Below are 22,388 nucleotides of genomic sequence, written 5' to 3'. Positions count from 1 at the left end.
TTTCATAGGGGGGGGGGGTTGGGCAACTTATACTGAGGAAAGACTTATATGTGAATGTTTTCACACATTTGCAAAATAAAAAAAATAAAAAAAGTGAAACCGCGATAAACGAACCGCGATGTAGCAGGGATTACTGTAATTTGAGTTTCAAGTGAGGTCAGCGGCGCGGCGCGGCGCGGCACGGCGGTTGCTTACATAAAGGACAAAGATTAGATCACAGGATGACGAAGATCCCTCCACGTACTACCGGCATCATTAGCGGCTTTGTTTGTAAGTGACACGGAGGACGAAGAATTTGAAGGATTTAATGATTTGGAGTGACACAGAAGGTTTGAAAAACGATTATGGCTTTTACGCACGCCCGGTCCTACTCTCCGGAGCTGTCTTTCACCTCCGTGGATAGAAGTCGGGGCCGGCGCTCGGCCGGGTGGCTGTCCGGGGACGGTGGATGGGCCTCGGACAAGGCTTTTACGCATGCCCGGTCCTACTCTACGGAGCTCTCTTTCACCTCTGTGGATGGAAGTCGGTGGCCGGCGCGCGGCCTGGTGGCTGTCCGGGGACGGGGCTCGGACATGGCTTTTACGCACGCCCGGTCCTATTCTATGGAGCTCTCTTTCACCTCCGTGGCTGGAAGTGCCACCTCCGGGGATGGAAGTCAACGCCGCCACACGCCTGGAAGTCCATGCCGGTGCTTGGGGCCGTGTGGCGGTGAACTACACTGCTCACAAAAATGAAAGGAACACTTTGAAAACACATCAGATTTCAATGGTGATTTTTTTGGGGGGCGATATCGATACTGATATGGACAGTTTAACGTCTCAGGAACAAAAGGATGCCACATCTTTTGATGGAAATAAATGTTTTCGGCCTACAGAGGGCTCAGTCGTTAGACACCCCAAAAATCAAAGTGAAAAAATGATGTGGCAGGCTCATCCATTTTGCCTAAATTCAATTTCTGCAACTCAAAATTCTTTTCAATATCTTGTGTGGCCCCCACGTGCTTGTATGCATGCTTGACAATGTCGCGGCATGCTCCTAATGAGACGACGGAGGGTGTCTTGTGGGATGTCCTCCCATATCTGTCTAAGAGCATCAGTGAGCTCCTGTAAAGTCTGAGGAGCAACCTGGCGGTGTCTGATGGACCAAAACATTATGTACCAGAGGTGTTCTATCGGGTTTAGATCAGGTGATCGTGAGGGCCATTCAATTGTGTCAATTCCTTCATCCTCCAGATACTGTCTGCATACTCTTGCCACATGAGGCCAGGCATTGTCGTGGATCAGGACCTACTGCACCAGCGTAGGGTCTGACCATGGGTGCAAGGATTTCATCCCAATACCTAATGGCAGTCAGACTGCCGTTCTCTAGCCTGTAGAGATCTGTTCGTTCCTCCATGGAAATGCCTCCCCAGACCATCACTGACCCACCACTGAACCGGTCATGCTGAATGATGTTGCAGGCAGCATAGCGCTCTCCTTGGCTTCTCCAGACCCTTTCACGACTATCACAGGTGCTCAAGGTAAAGTTGCTCTCATCTGTGAAAAGTGCAGGGCGCCAGTGGCGGACTTCCCAATTCTGGTGTTCTATGGCAAATGCCAATCAAGCTCCACGGTGCTGAGCAGTGAGCACAGGGCACACTACAGGACGTCGTGCCCTGAGGCCACCCTCTTGAAGTCTGTTTCTGACTGTTTGGGCAGAGACATTCACACCAGTAGCCTGCTGGAGGTCATTCTGTAGGAATCGGGCAGTGCTCAACCTGTTCCCCCTAGCACAAAGCAGCAGATATCGGTCCTGCTGATGGAATGAGGACCGTCTACGGCCCTGTCCAGCTCTCCTAGAGTAACTGCCTGTCTCCTGGAATCTCCTCCATGCTCTGGAGATTGTACTGGGAGACACATCAAATCTTCTTGCAACAGCACGCATGGATGTGACATCCTGGAGAAGTTGGACAATCTGCGCAACTTCAGGAGGGTGAAGAAATCGCCTCATGCTCCCAGTCGTGATAATGACTCTTGCTAAAGCCAACACTTGTGGAAAAACAGTTAAAAAAGATCAAGAGGCAGGAACTTGAAATTGCCTCCACCTGCAAAACCAGTCCTGTTTTGGGGACCATCTCATTGTTGCCCCTCTAGTGCACCTGTTGTTAATTCCATCAACACCAAGGCAGCTGAAACTGATTAACAACCCCCTCTGCCACGTACCTGACCAAAACCTTATCAGAAAAGTGTAATTGAATTCATGCCATACCCTGATAAAAAACTGTTTCTTTAATTTTTTTGAGCAGTGTATTTGTTATAGTTATTTGATATATTTTATTTCGTGTAGCAACTTGTATATGTTTTTATCGTTCCAGTTCAGTATTTGTTGGCTCATTGAACTCTTATTTTGTTAAATAAAGATCCGTTTACCAAACCCACGTCTTTCCTTGTACTTTGTTAACGCTATAATAGATAGTTATAGTCCTGTGGGAGGGGCCAAAGGGGTCGGGTGCAGTGCAAGCTGGGCGGCGGCCAAAGGCAGGGTCCTTGGCGGTCTGATCCCCGGCTGCAGAAGCTGGCTCTTGGGACATGGAATGTCACCTCTCTGGCTGGAAAGGAGCCCGAGCTGGTGTGCGAGGCAGAAAGGTTCCTACTAGATATAGTCGGACTTGCCTCCACGCACAGTTTGGGTTCCGGTACAAGCCCTCTCGAGAGGGGCTGGACTCTCTTCCACTCTGGAGTTGCCCATGATGAGAGGCGTCGAGCAGGTGTGGGTATACTTATTGCCCCCCGGCTGGGCGCCTGCACATTGAGGTTCACCCCGGTGAACGAGAGGGTAGCCTCCCTCCGCCTTCGGGTGGGGGGACGGGTCCTGACTGTTGTTTGTGTCTATGCACCAAGCGGCAGCTCAGAGTACCCACCCTTCTTGGAGTCCCTGGAGGAAGTGCTGGAGAGCGCTCCTTCTGGGGACTCCATCGTTCTACTGGGTGACTTCAATGCTCACGTGGGCAATGACAGTGAGACCTGGAAGGGCGTGATTGGGAGGAATGCCCCCCCCGAACACCATGTTCAAACATAAGGGTGTCCATGTGTGCACTTGGCACCAGGACACCCTAGGCCGCAGTTCGATGATCGACTTTGTAGTCGTGTCATCGGATTTGCGGCCGCATGTTTTGGACACTCGGGGGAAGAGAGGGGCGGAGCTGTCAACTGATCACCACCTGGTGGTGGGTTGGCTCCGATGGTGGGGGAAGATGCCGGTCCGACCTGGCAGACCCAAACGCTCTGTGAGGGTCTGCTGGGAACGTCTGGCGGAATCCCCTATCAGGAAGAGCTTCAACTCCCACCTCCGGCAGAGCTTTTCCCACGTCCCGGGGGAGGCGGGGGACATTGAGTCCGAGTGGACCTTGTTCCGCGCCTCCATTGTTGAGGCGGCCGACCGGAGCTGTGGCCGTAAGGTCATTGGTGCCTGTCGTGGCGGCAATCCCCGAACCCGCTGGTGTCCACCAGGGATGCCGTCAAGCTGAAGAAGGAGTCCTATCGGGCCGTTTTGGCCTGCGGGACTCCGGAGGCAGCTGACGGGTACCGGATGGCCAAGCGGAACGCGGCTTCGGCGGTTGCTGAGGCAAAAACCCGGGCGTGGGGGGAGTTCGGCGAGGCCATGGAGAATGACTTCCGGACGGCTTCGAGGAAATTCTGGTCCACCATCCGGCGTCTCAGGAGGGGGAAGCAGTGCAACGTCAACACTGTTTACAGTGGAGATGGCGTGCTGCGGACCTCGACTCGGGACGTCGTGTGTCGGTGGGGAGAATACTTCGAAGACCTCCTCAATTCCACCTACACGCCTTCCATTGTGGAAGCAGGGCCTGGGGACTCTGAGGCGGACTCTCCAATCTCTGGGGTCGAAGTCACTGAGGTAGTTAAAAAACTCCTCGGTGGCAAGGCCCCGGGGGTGGATGAGATCCGCCCGGATTTCTTAAGGGCTCTGGATGTTGTGGGGCTGTCATGGCTGACACGTCTCTACAACATCGCGTGGACATCGGGGACAGTGCCTCTGGATTGGCAGACTGGGGTGGTGGTTCCCCTCTTTAAGAAGGGAGACCGGAGAGTGTGTTCCAATTACAGGGGAATTACACTCCTCAGCCTCCCTGGTAAGGTCTATTCAGGGGTGCTGGAGAGGAGGGTCCGTCGGGAGGTCGAACCTCGGATTCAGGAGGAACAGTGTGGCTTTCGTCCTGGCCGTGGAACAGTGGACCAGCTCTTCACCCTCAGCAGGATCCTCGAGGGTGCATGGGAGTTCGCCCAACCAGTCCACATGTGTTTTGTGGACTTGGAGAAGGCGTTCGACCGTGTCCCTCGGGAGGTTCTGTGGGGGGTGCTTCGGGAGTACGGGGTACCGAGCCAACTGATAAGGGCGGTTCGGTCCCTGTATCACCGATGCCAGAGTTTGGTCCGCATTTCCGGCAGTAAGTCGGATTCGTTCCCAGTGAGGGTTGGATAAAAATTATGAACAGAATTTCTAGGCGCAGCCGAGGCGTTGAGGGTGTACGGTTTGGGGACCTCAGCATTGCGTCTCTGCTTTTTGCAGACGACGTGGTGCTGTTGGCTTCTTCAGGCCATGATCTCCAGCTCTCACTGGAGCGGTTCGCAGCCGAGTGTGAAGCGGTCGGGATGAGGGTCAGCACCTCCAAATCCGAGTCCATGGTCCTCGATCGGAAAAGGGTGGAATGCCGTCTCCGGATCGGGGATGAGATCCTGCCCCAAGTGGAGGAGTTTAAGTATCTTGGGGTCTTGTTCACGAGTGAGGGGAGGATGGAGCGCGAGATCGACAGGCGGATTGGTGCAGCGTCGGCAGTAATGCGGACTCTGTACCGGTCCGTCGTGGTGAAGAGAGAGCTGAGCCAAAAGGCAAAGCTCTCAATTAACCGGTCGATTTACGCTCCTACCCTCACCTATGGTCACGAGCTATGGGTCGTGACCGAAAGAACGGATACAAGCGGCCGAAATGAGTTTTCTCCGCAGGATGTCCGGGCTCTCCCTTAGAGATAGGGTGAGAAGTTCGGTCATCCGGGAGAAACTCGGAGTAGAGTCGCTGCTCCTCCACGTTGAGAGGAGCCAGATGAGGTGGCTCGGGCACCTCATCAGGATGCCTCCTGGACGCCTCCCTGGGGAGGTGTTCCGGGCATGTCCCACTGGTAGGAGACCCCGGGGACGACCCAGGACGCGCTGGAGAGACTATGTCTCTCAGCTGGCCTGGGAACGCCTTGGGATCCCCCGGGATGAGTTAGATGAAGTGGCTGGGGAGAGGGAAGTCTGGGATCCCTCCTGAAGCTGCTGCCCCCGCGACCCGACCCCGGATAAGCGGAAGAAGATGGATGGATGGATGGATGGATGGATGGATGGATGGATGGATGGATGCCCTCTCCGGATCGGGGATGAGATCCTGCCCCAAGTGGAGGAGTTTAAGTATCTTGGGGTCTTGTTCACGAGTGAGGGGAGGATGGAGCGCGAGATCGACAGGCGGATCGGTGCAGCGTCGGCAGTAATGCGGACTCTGTACCGGTCCGTCGTGGTAAAGAGAGAGCTGAGCCAAAAGGCAAAGCTCTCAATTTACCGGTCGATTTACGCTCTTACCCTCACCTATGGTCACGAGCTATGGGTCTGGCATCGATGATACAGGGACCGAACCGCCCTCATCAGTTGGCTCGGCACTCCGTACTCCCGAAGCACCCTCCACAGAACTTCCCGAGGGACATGGTTGAACGCCGCCCAGTTCGCTTTGCACCCGACCCCTTTGGCCCCTCCTACAGGTGGTGAGCCCATGGGAAGGGGGACCCACGTTTTCATTTCGGGCTGTGTCCAGCCGGGCCCTCGCCACCAGGCGCTCGCCTTCGAGCCCCACCTCCAGGCCTGGCTGCAGAGGGGGGCCCCGGTGACCCGCGTCCGGGCGAGGGAAAACTAGGTCCATATATTTTATTCATCATAAGGGGTCTTCTGAGCCGTGCTTTGTCTGGCCCCTCACCTAGGACCCTTTTGCCATGGGTGACCCTACCAGGGGCATGAAGCCCCAGACAACATGGCTCCTAGGATCATAGAGGCATGCAAACCCCTCCACCACGATAAGGTGACGACTCACGGAGGGGTGAGTAAAACTTAAATCGGAATAATTTATAAACTAGATACGTAAGCTTTAAAACAATGTTGGCAATGTCTGTTATCGCCGGGTTTGTAAAAAAAAAAAAAACTATGTATTGGAATGGTGGACAACAGTAGATTTAATGGTGAAAGCAATGTTTTACAGTAAAGAGCAATATGAAAGAGAAAAGCACATTTTGTCCAACCTTTATTTGTGTGTTATATTCCCCTTTAACAGTGAACCCATTTACCTGTTTGAGAAGACGTTCATCTTTGAAGAGTTTCTTCTCCAGTTCAAGAACTTTCTGGCTTTCTAACAAAGACTGCATCCTTTGCATGGAAAGTTCATCTCCTAAACGTTCCACATCCTTACTGCACATGTAATAAAGAGGGACATATCTTAAAAAAATGTCAAACAACACAGCTCACTTAACTACTCACAAAATCTAGGAATATTAGGACGCACAGTATTCAAACTTCGGAATAATTTATGAATGGATAAATGTAATTTAAAAAAAAACTATAGGAAATATCAAACTATTAGACTCAATTGTCATGGCAAGTGGGACTCTAATAAATATACCGTATTTTTCGCACCATAAGGCGCACTGGATTATAAGGCGCACCCTTATTGATTTTTTTATTTTAGAAATGATTTCATATATAGGACGCACCGGATTAAAAGGCGCATAAAATAGAAAAGCTATACTGCAACAAACTGAGGTTGACTAGGGTTGCGGTATGCATCCACTAGCCAATAACCAATGAGCCCTCTGTAAACAATCGCGCTTCTCAAACTATGACTTTGACTTTTGACTTTGATCTCCTATAAAATGATCGGAACTGACTAAAGTTCGATCTAACACATTGGTACTGCTTATGTTTCCCTTCCATGTCGATCTGTAAATTTACTCGAAACATTAATGGAGCAGCCTATTTTGAAATGAAATAACCTCGTGCGTATAGCAGCTATCATTATAGCATTAGCCACCCGCAAACTCCCATGAGCCTCAGCTCGTAGACTCCCATGAGCCTCAGCAAAGTGTCATGGCGGCCCCCTGCAAACAATCACGTTTCTCAAACTCTCTCCCCTAAAAGTGATCGGAACCGACTCAAGACTGATTTAACACATTGGTGCTGCTTATTTATGATTCCGTTGGATATTGATCCGTAAACGTACTCGAAAACATTAACAGAACAGCTTATTTTGTAATGAAATAGCCTCGCAGGTACAACAGCTATTCAGTGACGCATTCTGACCACGGTTGCTGTAATGCTGGGAAGCAACGCGACCTTGTAATTTACTAGTCGTACTAAAACATACTGAAACATTTTGGCAGAGCGCTGTGTACAACCAGTATGGATCAACAAATTCATCAATTGATCCATATATAAGGCGCTCTGCATTATAAGGCGCACTGTGGTTTTTTGAGTAATTTTAAGTTTTTAAGTGCGCCTACTACTGTGGAAAATACGGGACATAATTTCATTCATACCGCTGTCTCTCAGGTAATACTGGTTGGGTTTTGCTGAAGGTTTTTGTGCACCCACCTATCTATAAAGCCATTAACGCAACTATGAAACTTGGTGCTACACTGTCATTATTTACTTGGTGCTATATTGATATAATTACTAAACTGTAAGACGCCCCCAGCAAGCCTGTATTTCATAACCTTGACAACAATACCTTGGGAAAGTCCGTCTAAATGGTACATTTGAAATATTCCTGTTGTGAATTTTATCATTCAGCTCCTCGTTAGGGAACAGCAGTTTGTGCCCCCCAAAAATCGATGAAACTGAAAAGTTTGGCTTAGTACAGTGGAGCCTCGGTTTTTCGAACGTCCCGGTATTCGAACAAAAAATTCGAGATTTTTTTGCTTCGGATGTCGGACGAAATTCGGTTGTCGAACCTCGCGAGATGAGCCGAGAGGACCCGCATGCCAACTGACTCCGTTCGTTATTACGTTCTCGTTACTCTGAGGATTGCATCAACTCTAATCATGCCTCCAAAGGAAGCAAGTGGGAGCAGTAAAGCCATCCTAAAACACAAAGACGCTCCTAAAGCAATGTGACAGTGAGCGCCCGGCGCGCTGCAGTTGCGCGATCGGACCAAATTAAGCTCCCTGCGCACTGAGGTTCACTTAAATTTTGGAAAGTACATTAGGACTTTAAAAATATTTTCTAAATTTCAGCAACGGCTCTGTCACAATAATGCGACCAGCGCGGTGCAATTGCGCGGTGCGCTGCAGTTGCGCGATCGAACGAAAATGAACACATGAAAAAATGCTTAAAAAAGGTGTTTTTTCTGTTTGGAACGATTCACTTCTCGAACAGCCTTCTGGAACGGATTGTGGTCGAAAACCAAGGCTCCACTGTATTTCAAATGGTAGGAGAAAGCCAAATTAGCTTCACCTCTGATGTTTACACTGCATTTTAGATTCATTCTCAATTGGGCACCAGTTTGCTTATTATAATAGTCCTTTAAAGCCCCAACAAAAAACTCCACAAACAAACAAACAAAAACAAACAGACAAACACTGAAACAAACACAAATATAGAAATAAATAAATAAATAAACTCACATTGCATTGTCGAGTTTCATTTTGAGCAAGATAGTGTAAAACGTTTCATCCTCGCCTTTACCAATTTCTGAGGGAGGTGCATCGTTCCCCTTGGTCTTTAGCAACACCTGCATACAAATATGCACATGTTCTGGTTTAATACACCCTCATAATCATTTAGAAGTTAATACCATTTCATGAAAGATGACAACAATTAAAGGGTCTCCACACTTTTGTTTTGAAATTCACGGTAGTCCTTCCACATAATTCATGCGATTCACTCCATTCCACTTTTGACGTATTCAAAGTATTCACGTGATGACCGCTTGCATTTTTCTAATAACAAAAATGTTCCGTTCCCACAAAATTTGCAAATTTACGGCAAATTTTTCCCCATTCATTCTTAATGGCACATTCAACATTTCACATTTACGTCGTTCCAGTTTGAAATTCACATCATTCAGCACATTCAATTCACATTGGGGAAGCTTATCGACATTCCCAAAATTGCCAAATTCAAAAATTTCACGTTTTCACGATAAAAAATTCCGGAAAATCTCACAAAATTCCGTTTTGTACTTCTAATTTCTACATTTTTCAACCGATTCAACCCATTCCAACTTTAGACTGTTCATCTTTTGTCTACCAATTGCCAGTTTTGAAATTCACGCCAAATTCTCTAAAATTTCGTTTTTCATTTCTAATTTCTACATTTTTTAAACCGATTCAACCCGTTCCAACTTTCAAATGTTCAACTTTTTCCTACCTATTCCAAAACTTCCCAATTACAAAAAATTCAAAATGTTCAATTTTGAAATTCACGTCAAAATCTCCAAAATTTCGTTCTTCCCTTCTAATTTCTACATTTTTCAACCGATTCAATACGTTTCAACTTTGAACTGTTCACCTTATGCTTACCATATTCACCCCCTTCACCCCCACTTCCACTATGCTTACCCAATTCATCCCTTCACCCCCACAGTGTGGCGGCCATCTTGGATTGACCCAGAAGTGCCCCAGAATGAACGCAGTGAATTGGAAGTGCCCCAAAATAAACAGGAAGCTCCCCAAAATGAACCAACATGAACAGGAAGTAATAATAACAATAATAATAAATTATATTTATAACGCACTTTACATTCGGGGGAATCTCAAAGTGCTACATGGCAGATAAAAAACAAGAAAACAAAACAAGGACAAGTTTAAAACAACTGGACGACAACCAAGATATGAGAGAAATTACGGAAATGCTAAGGTAAAGAGGTGAGTTTTAAGTCCAGTTTTGAAAGAGTCAGTGGATTGGGGTGCTCTTAGGTGGTCGGGGAGGGAGTTCCACAGTGTAGGGGCTGTATGGCAGAAGGCCCGGTCGCCCATGGTGCGCAGCTTGGTTTTCGGAACGTGGAGAAGGTGTGAATTGGATGAGCGGAGGCTTCGGGTGGCAGGTTTTGGGGCAAGGAGTTCTTTGAGGTATGGGGGAGCATGTCCGAGGATACAATGGTGAGTGAGGAGGGCGATCTTATAATCAATTCGGAATTTGATGGGGAGCCAGTGCAGAGAACGGAGGATGGGTGTGATGTGATTGCTTTTCCGCACCCTCATCAGGATCCTAGCAGCGCTGTTTTGAATGTACTGAAGCCTCTGGAGGCTCTTGCTAGGGATCCCGATGAGGAGTGCATCACAATAGTCTAGCCTTGAGGAGACAAAGGCGTGGACAAGTTTCTCAGCATCCGTCAGGGTAAGTGTGGGGCGGAGTTTGGAAATATTTCTGAGGTGGAAGAAGGAGGTTTTGCAGATGTGTTTTATGTGTGACTCAAGGTTGAGTTGAGGGTCCAGTTTCACACCCAGGTTGGTGACAGTGGCTGAGAGGGGAATAGTGAGACCGGCGAATAAGATGCTTGTTATTGGGCAGGTATGGATCTGATGGGGAGTGCCAATTAACATGGCTTGGGTTTTGTCACTGTTAACTTGCAGGAAGCTGAGATTCATCCACGCCTTTATCTCCTCCAGACACAGGGAGAGGATGGATGAGGGAGATGGAGAAGGCTGGGTTATGGAGGGCGGGGGGTCAAGTTTGAGGTATAGCTGGGTGTCGTCCGCATAACAATGATATGAGATGCCGAACTTCCTGATTATATTGCCGAGGGGTAGTATGTAGAGCAGCGGTCACCAACTCCGGTCCTCAAGGGCGCCAATCCAGCCTGTTTTAGGTGCAGCCCTACAACAACACACCTGATTCAAATGATCAGCTCATCAGCAAGCTCTATTAAGGCTGATAGCGATCCTGATTATTTGAATCAGGTGTGTTGTTGTAGGGCTGCACCTAAAACAGGCTGGATTGGCGCCCTTGAGGACCGGAGTTGGTGACCCCTGATGTAGAGAGTGAAGAGGGTAGGACCGAGTACAGATCCCTGGGGGACACCGGAGGTGACAGTGTGAGTGAACCGGAAGTGCCCCAATCTTAACAGGAAGTGAACCAAAAGTGCCCCAATTCAAACCGGAAGTGGCTTAAATTGAATTAGAAGTGCCCCATATAAACCGGAAGTGATCTCGTTAAACCGGAAGTGCCCCATATAAACCGAAAGTGACCTAAATTAACCGGAAGTGACCTAATTTAAACTGGAAGTGGCCCCAATTAAACCGGAAGTGCCGCCAAATAAACGGGAAGTGCCATAAATTACGTTTTTCACTTTTAATTTCTCAATTTTTTGTCAGATTCAACCCGTTTTAACTTTAGAATTCCAAAGAGAACCTTTTAAACCTGTGGTTTTTGTTTCATTCCAAATTCAAAATTTTTTGGCACAATTTGTTTTATAATTCCCATTCATTCTCTATGGGGCATTCAATATTTGTTCTAATTTCTAAATTTTTCAACCGATTCAACCCATTTCAACTTTAAACTATTAATTTATTTCCTACCTATTCCACAACTTCCCAAATATTCCACATTTTTAGTCCTGAAATTCACACCAAATTTAAAAAAAAAATGTTTTTCCCTTCTAATTTCTACATTTTTGACCAATTCAACCCGTTCCAACTTTCATAGGTTCATCTTTTACCTATCGATTCCACAACTTCCCACTTACCAAAAATTCAACATTTTTAATTTTGAAATTCACACCAAATTTTCCAAAATTTCGTTTTCCCTTCTAATTTCTACATTTTTCAACTAATTCAACCCGTTCCAACTTTAAACATCGCTATCCCCAAATATTTGTTCAACCTCTTCGCCTTCACACGCAATTTCTCCAGAAATTGCATTTTCTAGTTACTACACATGCAGAAGTGTACCTGAATGATGAATGGTATCATTTATAGGCATAGGAGAGTTGGTGGTGTGAAATATTTTCTTCCGGGCACTGATCTAATTCAGTCAATTTGCATTTGAAAAATAGATAGATCTTTAAGTGAATCTCTAATCCATGTTTCCATTAGGTCAGGGGTCACCAACCTTTCTTAAACCGAGAGCTACTTCCTGGGTACTGATTAAGGCAAAGGGCTACCAGTTTGACACACACTTCTGAAATAGCCAATTTGCTCAATTTGGCTTTCACTATGTGTTATTATTGTCATTTCCAGTTCACATGTAAGTGTGATTTTAACAAGAATAGCAAAAATACACTCAAACCTTGGTTTTTGACCACAATCTGTTCCAGAAGGCGGTTCGAGAAGCTAATCGGTCGAATTTCGAATCTATTTTTCCCATTACAAATAATGGAAAAAATATTAGTCCGTTTCAAGACGAAAAAAACCCCGCCTTTTTTAAGCATTTTTTCATTTGCGCATATTTTTTCAATCGCGCAACTGCAGCGCACCAAACGCGCAACCGTAGCGCGTCACCCACCGCGCGTCACCCACCGCGCAACTGCACCGCGCAACTGCACCGCGCTGGTCACATTATTGTGACAGAGCCGTCGCTGAAATTTAGAAAAGATTTTTAAAGTGCTGATGTACTTTCCAAAATTTAAGTGGACCTAAGTGCGCAGGGAGCTTAATTTTGTCCGATTACGCAACTGCAGCGCACCGCCGAACCCGCAACAGTAGCGCGTTGCAAACCGCGCAACTGCTCCGCGCAACTGCTCCGCGCTGGTCGCATTATTGTGACAGCCGTCGCTAAAATTAAAAAAATTAAAGTCCTGATGTACTTTCCATAATTTAAGTGGACCTCAGTGCGCAGGGAGCTTAATTTGGTCCGATCGCGCAACCGCAGCGCATTCACTGTCGCATTGCTTTAAGAGCGTCTTTGTGTTTTAGGATGGCTTTACTGCTCCCACTTGCTTTCTTTGGAGGCATGATTAGGGGTTAATACAATCCTCAAAGTAACAAAAATACAATAACAACGGAGTCAGTTGGCATCCGGGCCGCGCGGTCGGGTTTTCTAGGGTCCTCCTGACTCATCTCGCGAGGTTCGACCTCCAAATTTTGTTCGACAACCAAAGCAAAAAAATCTCAAATTCTTTGTTCGAATTCCGATTTGTTCGAGAACAGGACGTTCGAAAACCGAGGTTTGACTGTAAAATAAATAGATGCAGCTCACTGACAAGTGCCGCTATTTGAGCTAATTTTAGAACAGTCCTGCGAGCGACTCATGCGGTCCTCACGGGCGACCGTGTTGGTGACCCCTGCATTAGGTTAATATATACTGCTTTAGTTCTTTTTTGAATGAAAATGAAAGTACATTTCAGAATCAGAATCAGCTTTATTGACCAAGTTTGTGCATGCCAAACAGGGAATTTGACTCCGGTTGATCTCATTTAAGTGACTAACAACAATCAGGTAACTAACAACATTAAAGTGGCGAGAGTAGAATGTTATTGCACAGTGATGTCTCTGAGTCTCCATGAGTGAAGTGAGTTCATGAGAGCGACAGTTTTCTTCTGGTTTTGGCATACAGCGCTCTATAACGCCGTCCGGAGGGAAGGAGTTGGAACAGACTGTGTCCTGGGTGAGAAGGGTCAGTCTGCGGAGATGTTACTTGCACGTTTCCTGGTCCTGGACAGGTACAAGTCTTTGAAATGAATTGCAAGATCTCTATTTGCAGATAATGAAAAAAATGGCTGCTCTGGATGGGCACTTAGAGACCACCTTCTACCTTGATCGTGCGTCTTGTGTATGAATCAACTCCATCCAACACCACCCGAAGATCAGAATCTGTCTGCCAGCCCCTTGTTTATACTGTTAGAATAGGCCTTTTTGGCACATGTGATTAGCTAAGTAACTTGAGCTATGCTGTTATATCGCTGTAACCCTTCTCTTTCTTTATTGGCTTTCTCTTCTCTATGACACTCTGCACATACATACGTAGAAGTCACTCTCAGTTAAGACTACTGAGGAGGGCGGCCCAGAGTAGTATAAGAACAGGCGTTTCAGGCAATAATTGATACGTTCGTATTTCCGCAAGCAATACAGGCAACACGCATAAAAATGGAAATACTTTAGATCTGATTATCCTGAGGATTGACAACCTCAAATAACGATAATGCATTACACTACTGTTATGTCTGATAATTACCTAATAAAATTTTAAATTTTAGGTCTCTGTCCATGATAGGAGCACAATCAAAGCTACAGCAACCATAATATTAACTCCGTGACTGCGCCTGCGCTCTCTGACTGTAACTAATTTTGTTGTTGGATCAAATGCTCTCCTTTCAAAAACACATTAAGAACATAACTAGAACTGCATTTTTTCACCTCCTTAACATTGCTAAGATTCGTCCGATTCTTTCGACTCGTGATGCGGAAACTATTATACATGCGTTTATTATGTTGCGCCTTGACTACTGTAACGTATTGTTCTCTGGTCTTCCTAAGTCCAGTCTTAAAAGTCTACAGTTGGTACAAAATGCTGCGGCGAGACTGCTCACATGGACGAGAAAATTTAATCACATTACCCCAATTTTAGCCAACTTACATTGGCTCCCGGTCCATTTAAGATGCGACTTTTATTAACTTATAAAACACTACATGGATTAGCGCCTTCGTATCTCGTCGACCTAGTTGTTCCTTACGTTCCGTCGCGTAACCTCCGCTTGCAAAACGATAGTCTTTTCGTGACCCCGACGGCCAAAAAGAAGCATTTTCTAGAGCATTTTCTATTCGGGCTCCAGAGCTTTGGAATGCCATACCGATAGATATCTAAACAGCTACCTCAGTAGAAACATTTAAGACACGATTAAAGACACATTTTTATGCTATGGCCTTTAATTAACCTGTGTTGGCTGGAGTTTGTGTTCTCTATCCTGCCCCCCACCCGGTTAAGTGAGACCCAAACTGAAAATATTTTGTCAATCAATTGGGATGAGGGATCTGAAGCGGATTACTACCCTCCCAGACATTGCCATGACAATCGAGGGCACCTTCCTGCAGCTCTTTACTTTTAATATGGAAATATACTTTTTCTTTGGATCATTTTACATTATTTGTTCTATGTGCCCTCTCTGCATCCATTGCAGCCTGGTCATCCTGGAAGGGGGATCCTCCCATCTGTGGTCTCTTCTCAAGGGTTCTCATTTCTCCCCAGAAAGGGTTTTTGAGTTTTTCCTTGCACTCCTGAGAGTTGAGATCAGGGGATGTTGAGAATAATTGTCAATTTTGCACATGTGAAGTCCTACGAGACTTGATTGTGATTCAGGGCTATATAAATAAACTTGACTTGAATAGTCGTTTGCAGTACGGCAAATCCAGAGGTCAGCGGCTGAGTAGTGAAGATGTTCAGCCACAGGATGATGGCAGAAGCACTTGACGAGGCAGGAACGAGGTAAACTCTGGAAGCTGGTGCCGTGACAACTGGGCTCAAAGCAACTAGTTCAGTTCAGGCTGCCGAGAGACAAATAATGTCTCTGAATGTGCACACTATTCTCTATACCAGGGGTGGCCAACCAGTCAGAGACTAAGAGCCACATTTTTTACTGTGTCATCGCAAAGAGCCACATCATACACATGAGCACACATGAACACCCCCCCCACACACACACACGCACACAAACACGCACGCGCACGCACGCGCACACGCACGCACACACACACACACGCACACCCCCCCCTCTGCTCAGCCAAATTTATTGTGTGACATTATTATGTCACGCACCAACATGATAATGACAAATTGACTCCTACAGTACTAAAACCACAGACCAAAGACCACATTTTCAACAATGAGCATTGTGTGCATTGTCTCACACAGACAAACTCTCAGTTCAACAAATTCCACAAACAAAAACATACTAAGTTTTTTCACTTACTATGTGTGGCGGGACAGACCATTCGTTTGAGTTCGTCGTTTTCAGGAGACAAGATTTCAATAACGTCACTGAGGCATATTTTAACGAACTCCACTTCATTGTATGGCTTTTTAGCCCGTGCAATGTTCCAAGCCAGTTGAAACAATGCAAGTGTGACAGTCTCTGAGTGCTTCGTAATTTTTTTGAAAAACTGTACCTATTTTTCTGCCTGACTTTTCAAAGTCTCCAAACTTGTGCTTGCGAAATTCAGTACCTTTTGCAAAGTCCTTATCGATATTGGCATGAAGTGAGCTGAAGTGGCGCTGACCATTTGAAGCTTTTAAATGCGGCAATGACGTCCGACATATCAGGCAGAATGGCTTGCCATGGCGTTCAACAAAAAACAACTTTAACTCTGTTAAAAACGTCCTGTGTTCATCGTCATATATTCGTTTAGCTGTGCATTTTTTCCTTGCCATTTTGGCAAGCGTCTTGTCAGCTTTTCTGGACCTAATGGGCCCCCGTAGTCACAGTCGCCATTCATAAAAAAAGCGGGCAAAACCAATTCACCTCACGCGCATGCGCGTTTGACCAAAATACCATACGAAGCAAATACGCACGAAAAATAAACACAAATGTTGATATGAACGTAAAAGAGCCGCATGAAACTAGCCAAAGAGCCGCATGCGGCTCGCGAGCCGCGGGTTGGCCACCGCTGCTCTATACAGTGGAGATCTAAAGTTCAGACACCCCAGGTAAAAAATGGTATTAATATCAATAAAGAAGCCAAGGAAGGACAGAAAAATCTCCAGCAGGCATCAAATTACAGATAAGACATTCTTATGATACATTGAAGTTAGAATTTGTTGCCATCATTTACAATTTCAGAAAAAGAGAAAAAAAAATAATGGCCTCTGCAAAAGTTTGGGTACCCTGCAAACTTACCGTAATTTTCGGACTATAAGTCGCGTTTTTTTTCATAGTTTGGGTGGGGGGGCGACTTATAATAAGGAGCGATTTATATGTTTTTTTTCAAACATTTAAAAAAAAAAAAAAAAAAAAAGTGAAACCGCGATAAACGAACCGCGATGTAGCAAGGGATTACTGTAATTTGAATTCAAAGTGACGTCAGCAGCGCGACGCGGCGGTTGTTTACAAAAAGGACAAAGATTGATCACAGGATGACGAAGATGACGAAGGGCCCCACGTACTACCGGCATCATTAGCGGCTTTGTTTCTAAGTGACACGGAGGACGAAGAGTTTGAAGGATTTAAGGATTTGGAGTGACACAGAAGGTTTGAAAAACTATTATGGATTTTACACACGCCCGGTCCTACTCTACGGAGCTCTCTTTTACCTCCGTGGATAGAAGTCGGGGGCCGGCGCTTGGCCGGGTGGCTGTCCGGGGACGGTGGATGGGGCTCGGTCATGGCTTTTACGCACGCCCGGTCCTATTCTATGGATCTCTCTTCCACCTCCGTGGCTGGAAGTCCACGCCGCCACACGCCTGGAAGTTTGTTTTGTTAAATAAAGAGCCGTTTACCAAACCGACGTCTTTCCTTGTACTTTGTTAACGCTACAATATAGTTATATACTAGATCTGTGGAATAACGACGATGCTGACGTCAGGGCGCACGCGCGGCGTTGTTGACAAAGGACGAGGAATTTGATCGATGGATTTAATGATTTAGAGTGCACAGATGGTTTGATAATATTATTGCTTATATAATAGTTATCCATCCATCCATTTTCTGTACCGCTGTATCCCCACGGGGGTCGCGGGCTTGCTGGAGCCTATCCCAGCTGTCATCGGGCAGTAGGCGGGGGACACCCTGAACCGGTTGCCAGCCAATCGCAGGGCACACAGAGACGAACAACCATCCGCACACGCACTCACACCTAGGGGCAATTTGGAGCGCTCAATCAGCCTACCAAGCATGTTTTTGGGGATGTGGGAGGAAACCGGAGTGCCCGGAGAAAACCCACGCGGACACGGGGAGAACATGCAAACTCCACACAGGGAGGGCCGGAGGTGGAATCGAACCCGCACCCTCCTTACTGTGAGGCGGACGTGCTAGCCAGTGCGCCACCGAGCCGCCTATATAATAGTTATTTGATATCTAATTTATATATCGTTATATGGGCCTGTGGAATATTTTGAAGTGCAAGCGCCGTCAGTGGCGCGCACCCATTGTTGACAAAGGACGATCGATGGATTTAATGAATTGGAGTGACACAGATGGTTTTATAAACCTGTTATTTATGTAATACCGTTTTTTTCCACGTATAATGCGCCCCCATGTATAATACGCACCCTAGAAATGGCATGTCGATGCTGGAAAAAAGCCTGTACCCATGTATAATACGCACCCAAATTTTGACTTTTTTCTTTTTTTTTTTTTTTTTAAATGTTTTTTTTTTTAAAGTCCCAATGATCGTCACACATGCGTCTGGGTGTGGTGAAATTTGTCCTCTGCATTTGACCCATCCCCGTGTGATTTTGATCCATCCCCTGGGGGAGAGGGGAGCAGTGAGCAGCAGCGGCGCCGCGCTCGGGAATCATTTGGTGATCTAACCCCCAATTCCAACCCTTAATGCTGAGTGCCAAGCAGGGAGGCAATGGGTCCCATTTTTATAGTCTTTGGTATGACCCGGCCGGGTTACTTAAATCCGTAAACATAAAATTATTTCAGAAAAAAGATCATCTTTGGGAACAACCGGATGTTATTCTGCCGGTCAGTATCACTGCGCATGCAGTAGCAAACTCGATAGCGAAGAAATATGTGAGACTCTCAACGGGATCACCAATATTTGAGTGATGTTCCAGTTATTTATCACAATTATTTATTATTATAATAATAATAATAATAATATATATAATAATTATTTATTTATTATTCACAATTGTCATGGTGATCTTTCTGGTGATTTCTTAACTAGGCTGGATGTATTTTTTTTATTGCCGTTGATTTCTCCGACTGCCCAGAAAGGCACCACCGCGATCAGTTAGGTTAAAATGAAAAGAGAGGAAAGTGATGTTGTAAAGAACCATCCGTGACAATATTTTCTTCAAAAATTGTTGTACCATGATTTTCTTCACAAAAAAAAAAAAAAGAAAAAACAAAAAAAAATTAAAAAACAAATTGTATCCATGTATAATGCGCACCCCAGATTTTAGGGCAATAAATTAGTTAAATTGTGCGCATAATACATGGGAAAAAACGGTATATAATATATATAATAATTATTTATTTATTATTCACAATTGTCATGGTGATCTTTCTGGTGATTTCTTAACTAGGCTGGATGTATTTTTTTTGTTGGCGTTGATTTCTCCGACTGCCCAGAAAGGCACCACCGCGATCAGTTAGGTTAAAATGAAGAGAGAGGAAAGTGACGTTGTAAAGAACCATCCGTGACAAGATTTTCTTCAAAAATTGTTGTACCATGATTTTCTTCACAAAAAAAAGAAAATGTATAATGCGCACCCCAGATTTTAGGACAATAAATTAGTTAAATTTTGCGCATTATACATGGAAAAAACGCTAGTTTTTTTTAATAACTCTGAATGTTACGTCAGGCCCGTTCTCAGCTCTTTGTTTGTGTTTGTCACGTTAGCATACCTATCGTTTAGCCCAGGTATGTGCAAACTACGGCCCGCGGGCCACATCCGGCCCACGGGACCGTTTAATCCGTTTTTGGTCATTTTGCCTGCAATGACTGCGTTTCCCCAGTAGATGGGGAACCGCTCGCCTGCGCATTTACTACCGGAAGCCGTGTCAGAAAGCTCGGTGCACACTCACAAGTGCGTGTACGTACTCAGTAGTACGGACATGGCGCACTCGCGCTCTATTTGTATCAGTGCCGAATTTAGACCGTGGGCTGTGACGACAGCATTCTTGTAATTCGCGCGCTGAGCTTTCAGATACAGTTTTACGCTAAAGCCACCCACAAACCTTCCCCTGGAATCCTTCCATTAAAATGAGTCGCCCAAGGAAAAGCAAGGTGGACACTGAGTGCTGAGTGTTTAAAAAAGAGTGGCCAATTTGGCTCGACGTACGCGACGTGACGTTCAGCCACATGAACATCAACATCAACCCGTCACAGATCTAGGTAAACGGACCAACACCTCGGATCTCTCCTAAGAATTGCCACAACAAATTTTACTCCAGACTATGACGCACGAGCAAAAAAGGGAGACCAACAACACTGTTCCCACTGAAAATGAAGGGGAGGCTCTCAAGTTTGTTGTAAAAAAATGCATTTTGAATATGATTTGTACAAATAGCAGGGATTGAAACTAGCGACCATTCTCATTTTCAAACAATGCAGGATGCTCAAGGACATTGATGCACCACTTGTTTGCGACTAATCTTAACCTGTAAAGTTCTTAAGGCTTACTTTAAGGAAGTGTTTCCCGTTTCCTCACCTCTGTTACCAGGTGTTTGTGAGTTAAAACTCTGATTTTCAGATACCCCTCACCATGTTGCCGTTTTGATTACTTTATTTGGATGTATGCTTTCACCGATTCTTCAAGATGATATATTTGGTCAGAATGTTTGCCGTTTGATGTGATCTCATAAGATAAACATCTTTCATTAATCTGACCTGCAGGCACTGAAGTGATGGAGACTGTTATTCATAATAACAGTGTCGTATTTTATGAGAATCACTGATAGCAGTTTTTTAGTGATTTTTTTTTTTTTTAATGCTGTTAATAAATGCATTTGTTTTCAAAAAACATTTTTTGAATATCCATGCTTTACTACCTACTAAAGGCCAAAACCTTTTATGCAATGACCTTTACAGGTCGTTTATATGACTTCACACAAACATTACATCCATCTGCTCCTGGTTCGGCCCTCCGGTCCAAATTTAGAACCCAGTTCGGCCCGCAAGTCAAAAAGTTTGCCCACCCCTGGTTTAGCCTGTTGTTGCTCGTTCATGTCTGTTCTTGGTGTTGGATTTTGTCGAATAAATTGCCCCCCAAAATGCGACTTATACTCCGGAGCGACTTATATGTTTTTTTTCACTTTTTTGGGCATTTTATGGCTGATGCAACTTGTACTCCGGAGCGACTTTTAGTCCGAAGATTACGGTAATACCTTGTACTGACCCCCCCCCCCCCCCCTTGGGAAACTGAGACCTGCTAGTAATGGATTGCTCACGATCATTATCTGAACAGACCAGTCTCAATCTTAAAGGTGTTAAATGCCCAGACTCATCTGGTCTTGCCTCAACAATTAGCACCATGGGTTCTTCTAAGCCTAGGTACTGGTCCGCGGCCCGGTGGTTGGGAAAGGGGTCCCCAACCACCGGGCCGCGGACCAGTACCGGTCCGTGGGTCATTTGGTACCGGGCCACACAGAAGAAAAATAAATAAATAAAAAATTATTGACGATCAATTAATTCAGGTCAAGACGCTCGTCCCGGTCACGTAACACGTTCCCCCGGTCAAGCCCGCAAAGCTACGGAGCAGATATTTAATGGTGAATTTTATTTGTATACGTTTTTTTATTATACCGTATTGGCCCGAATATAAGACGACCCCGATTATAAGACGACCCCCTCGTTTGCATAAAGAATTTTTGTACACTAATTTTAATTTTTATACAAATCATGCAAAAACTGTCTATGACATCTTAATATCTGAATATTTTAATTTGTAAACTAAAGTGCAATCACATTTGTAAATGAATGGCTTCTAGTTTTTGAAATGTAAATACCTAAACCAATCTACTGTGATAAAACAACAAAATTGTAATAACTGCATTAACCATCAAAGTGAACTCTAACAAACAAATCTGAATAAGGAAAAACATTGCAATAAAATGATGCAAACTGGTTTAAAGTTGAGAGTAGCTGAGATCTGTCATGTCAGAACATTACTCCTCACAAACATCCTCTTCCTTGCTGTGCTCAGTGTCACTGCCCTCACTCCCATCCTCTGGCTCAAGCTGGCTCCTCCCATAGCACATCATCCTCACTGCCGTCCAGGGCATTTGATATGCAACATTTTTTAAACCCGTGGATGATGCTCTTTGGGGAAACTGCATCCCATGCGTGGAGGATCCACTCACAGAGCAAACGTACCGGAGGCTTCTGAATTTTCCTGTTGGTGTGAGTGCGTGATCAACAGACAGGAGCCACTCTGTGTATTTCTTTCGCAGATCGTCTTTGATTGGTTTGTTGACCACAACATCCAACACCTGCAGCTGACTTATCATTCCCCTTGGAATGATCACTCAGTCACCGTTCATCGCCTTCACTTGTTTTTTGACTGGTTCAGACCAGTGTCCACGAAATGCATCCAAAATCAGCACGTTCATCCTTTTTCGGAGTCCTCCACGCAATCCGCCCCACACAACTTTGAGCCAGTCCACTACAAGCTTGGTCTCCATCTAGCCCTTTTCCTGGGCATGTACAATAATGCCAGCTGGCATTGCCTCCTTAGGTACTGTCTCATGTTTTAAAACCATATACGGAGGGAGTT

At 45.6% G+C, this 22,388-nt stretch overlaps 1 protein-coding gene across 2 annotated transcripts in view; it reads right to left on the bottom strand.

The window, feature by feature from the left end:
• Positions 1-22,388, bottom strand: part of spdl1 (spindle apparatus coiled-coil protein 1) — a 177,549-nt gene that overhangs the window by 40,799 nt on the left and 114,362 nt on the right. For both annotated transcript variants that reach the window (XR_005099208.1, XM_037262836.1), the window contains exons 9-10: positions 8,696-8,802; positions 6,365-6,485 (exon numbers count right to left, since the gene is read on the bottom strand). Coding sequence is in view for 1 of the 2 variants with exons in the window: in XM_037262836.1 (XP_037118731.1) it covers positions 6,365-6,485; positions 8,696-8,802 (228 nt within the window). In the remaining variant the exon portion in view is untranslated. The remainder of the gene's footprint in view (positions 1-6,364; positions 6,486-8,695; positions 8,803-22,388) is intronic.

This window comes from Syngnathus acus, chromosome 10, assembly GCF_901709675.1.
Source record: "Syngnathus acus chromosome 10, fSynAcu1.2, whole genome shotgun sequence".
NCBI classification, from domain to species: domain Eukaryota; kingdom Metazoa; phylum Chordata; class Actinopteri; order Syngnathiformes; family Syngnathidae; genus Syngnathus; species Syngnathus acus.
Note: the sequence above shows the minus strand (reverse complement) of the source record. Positions and strands in the feature narration are given on the sequence as shown.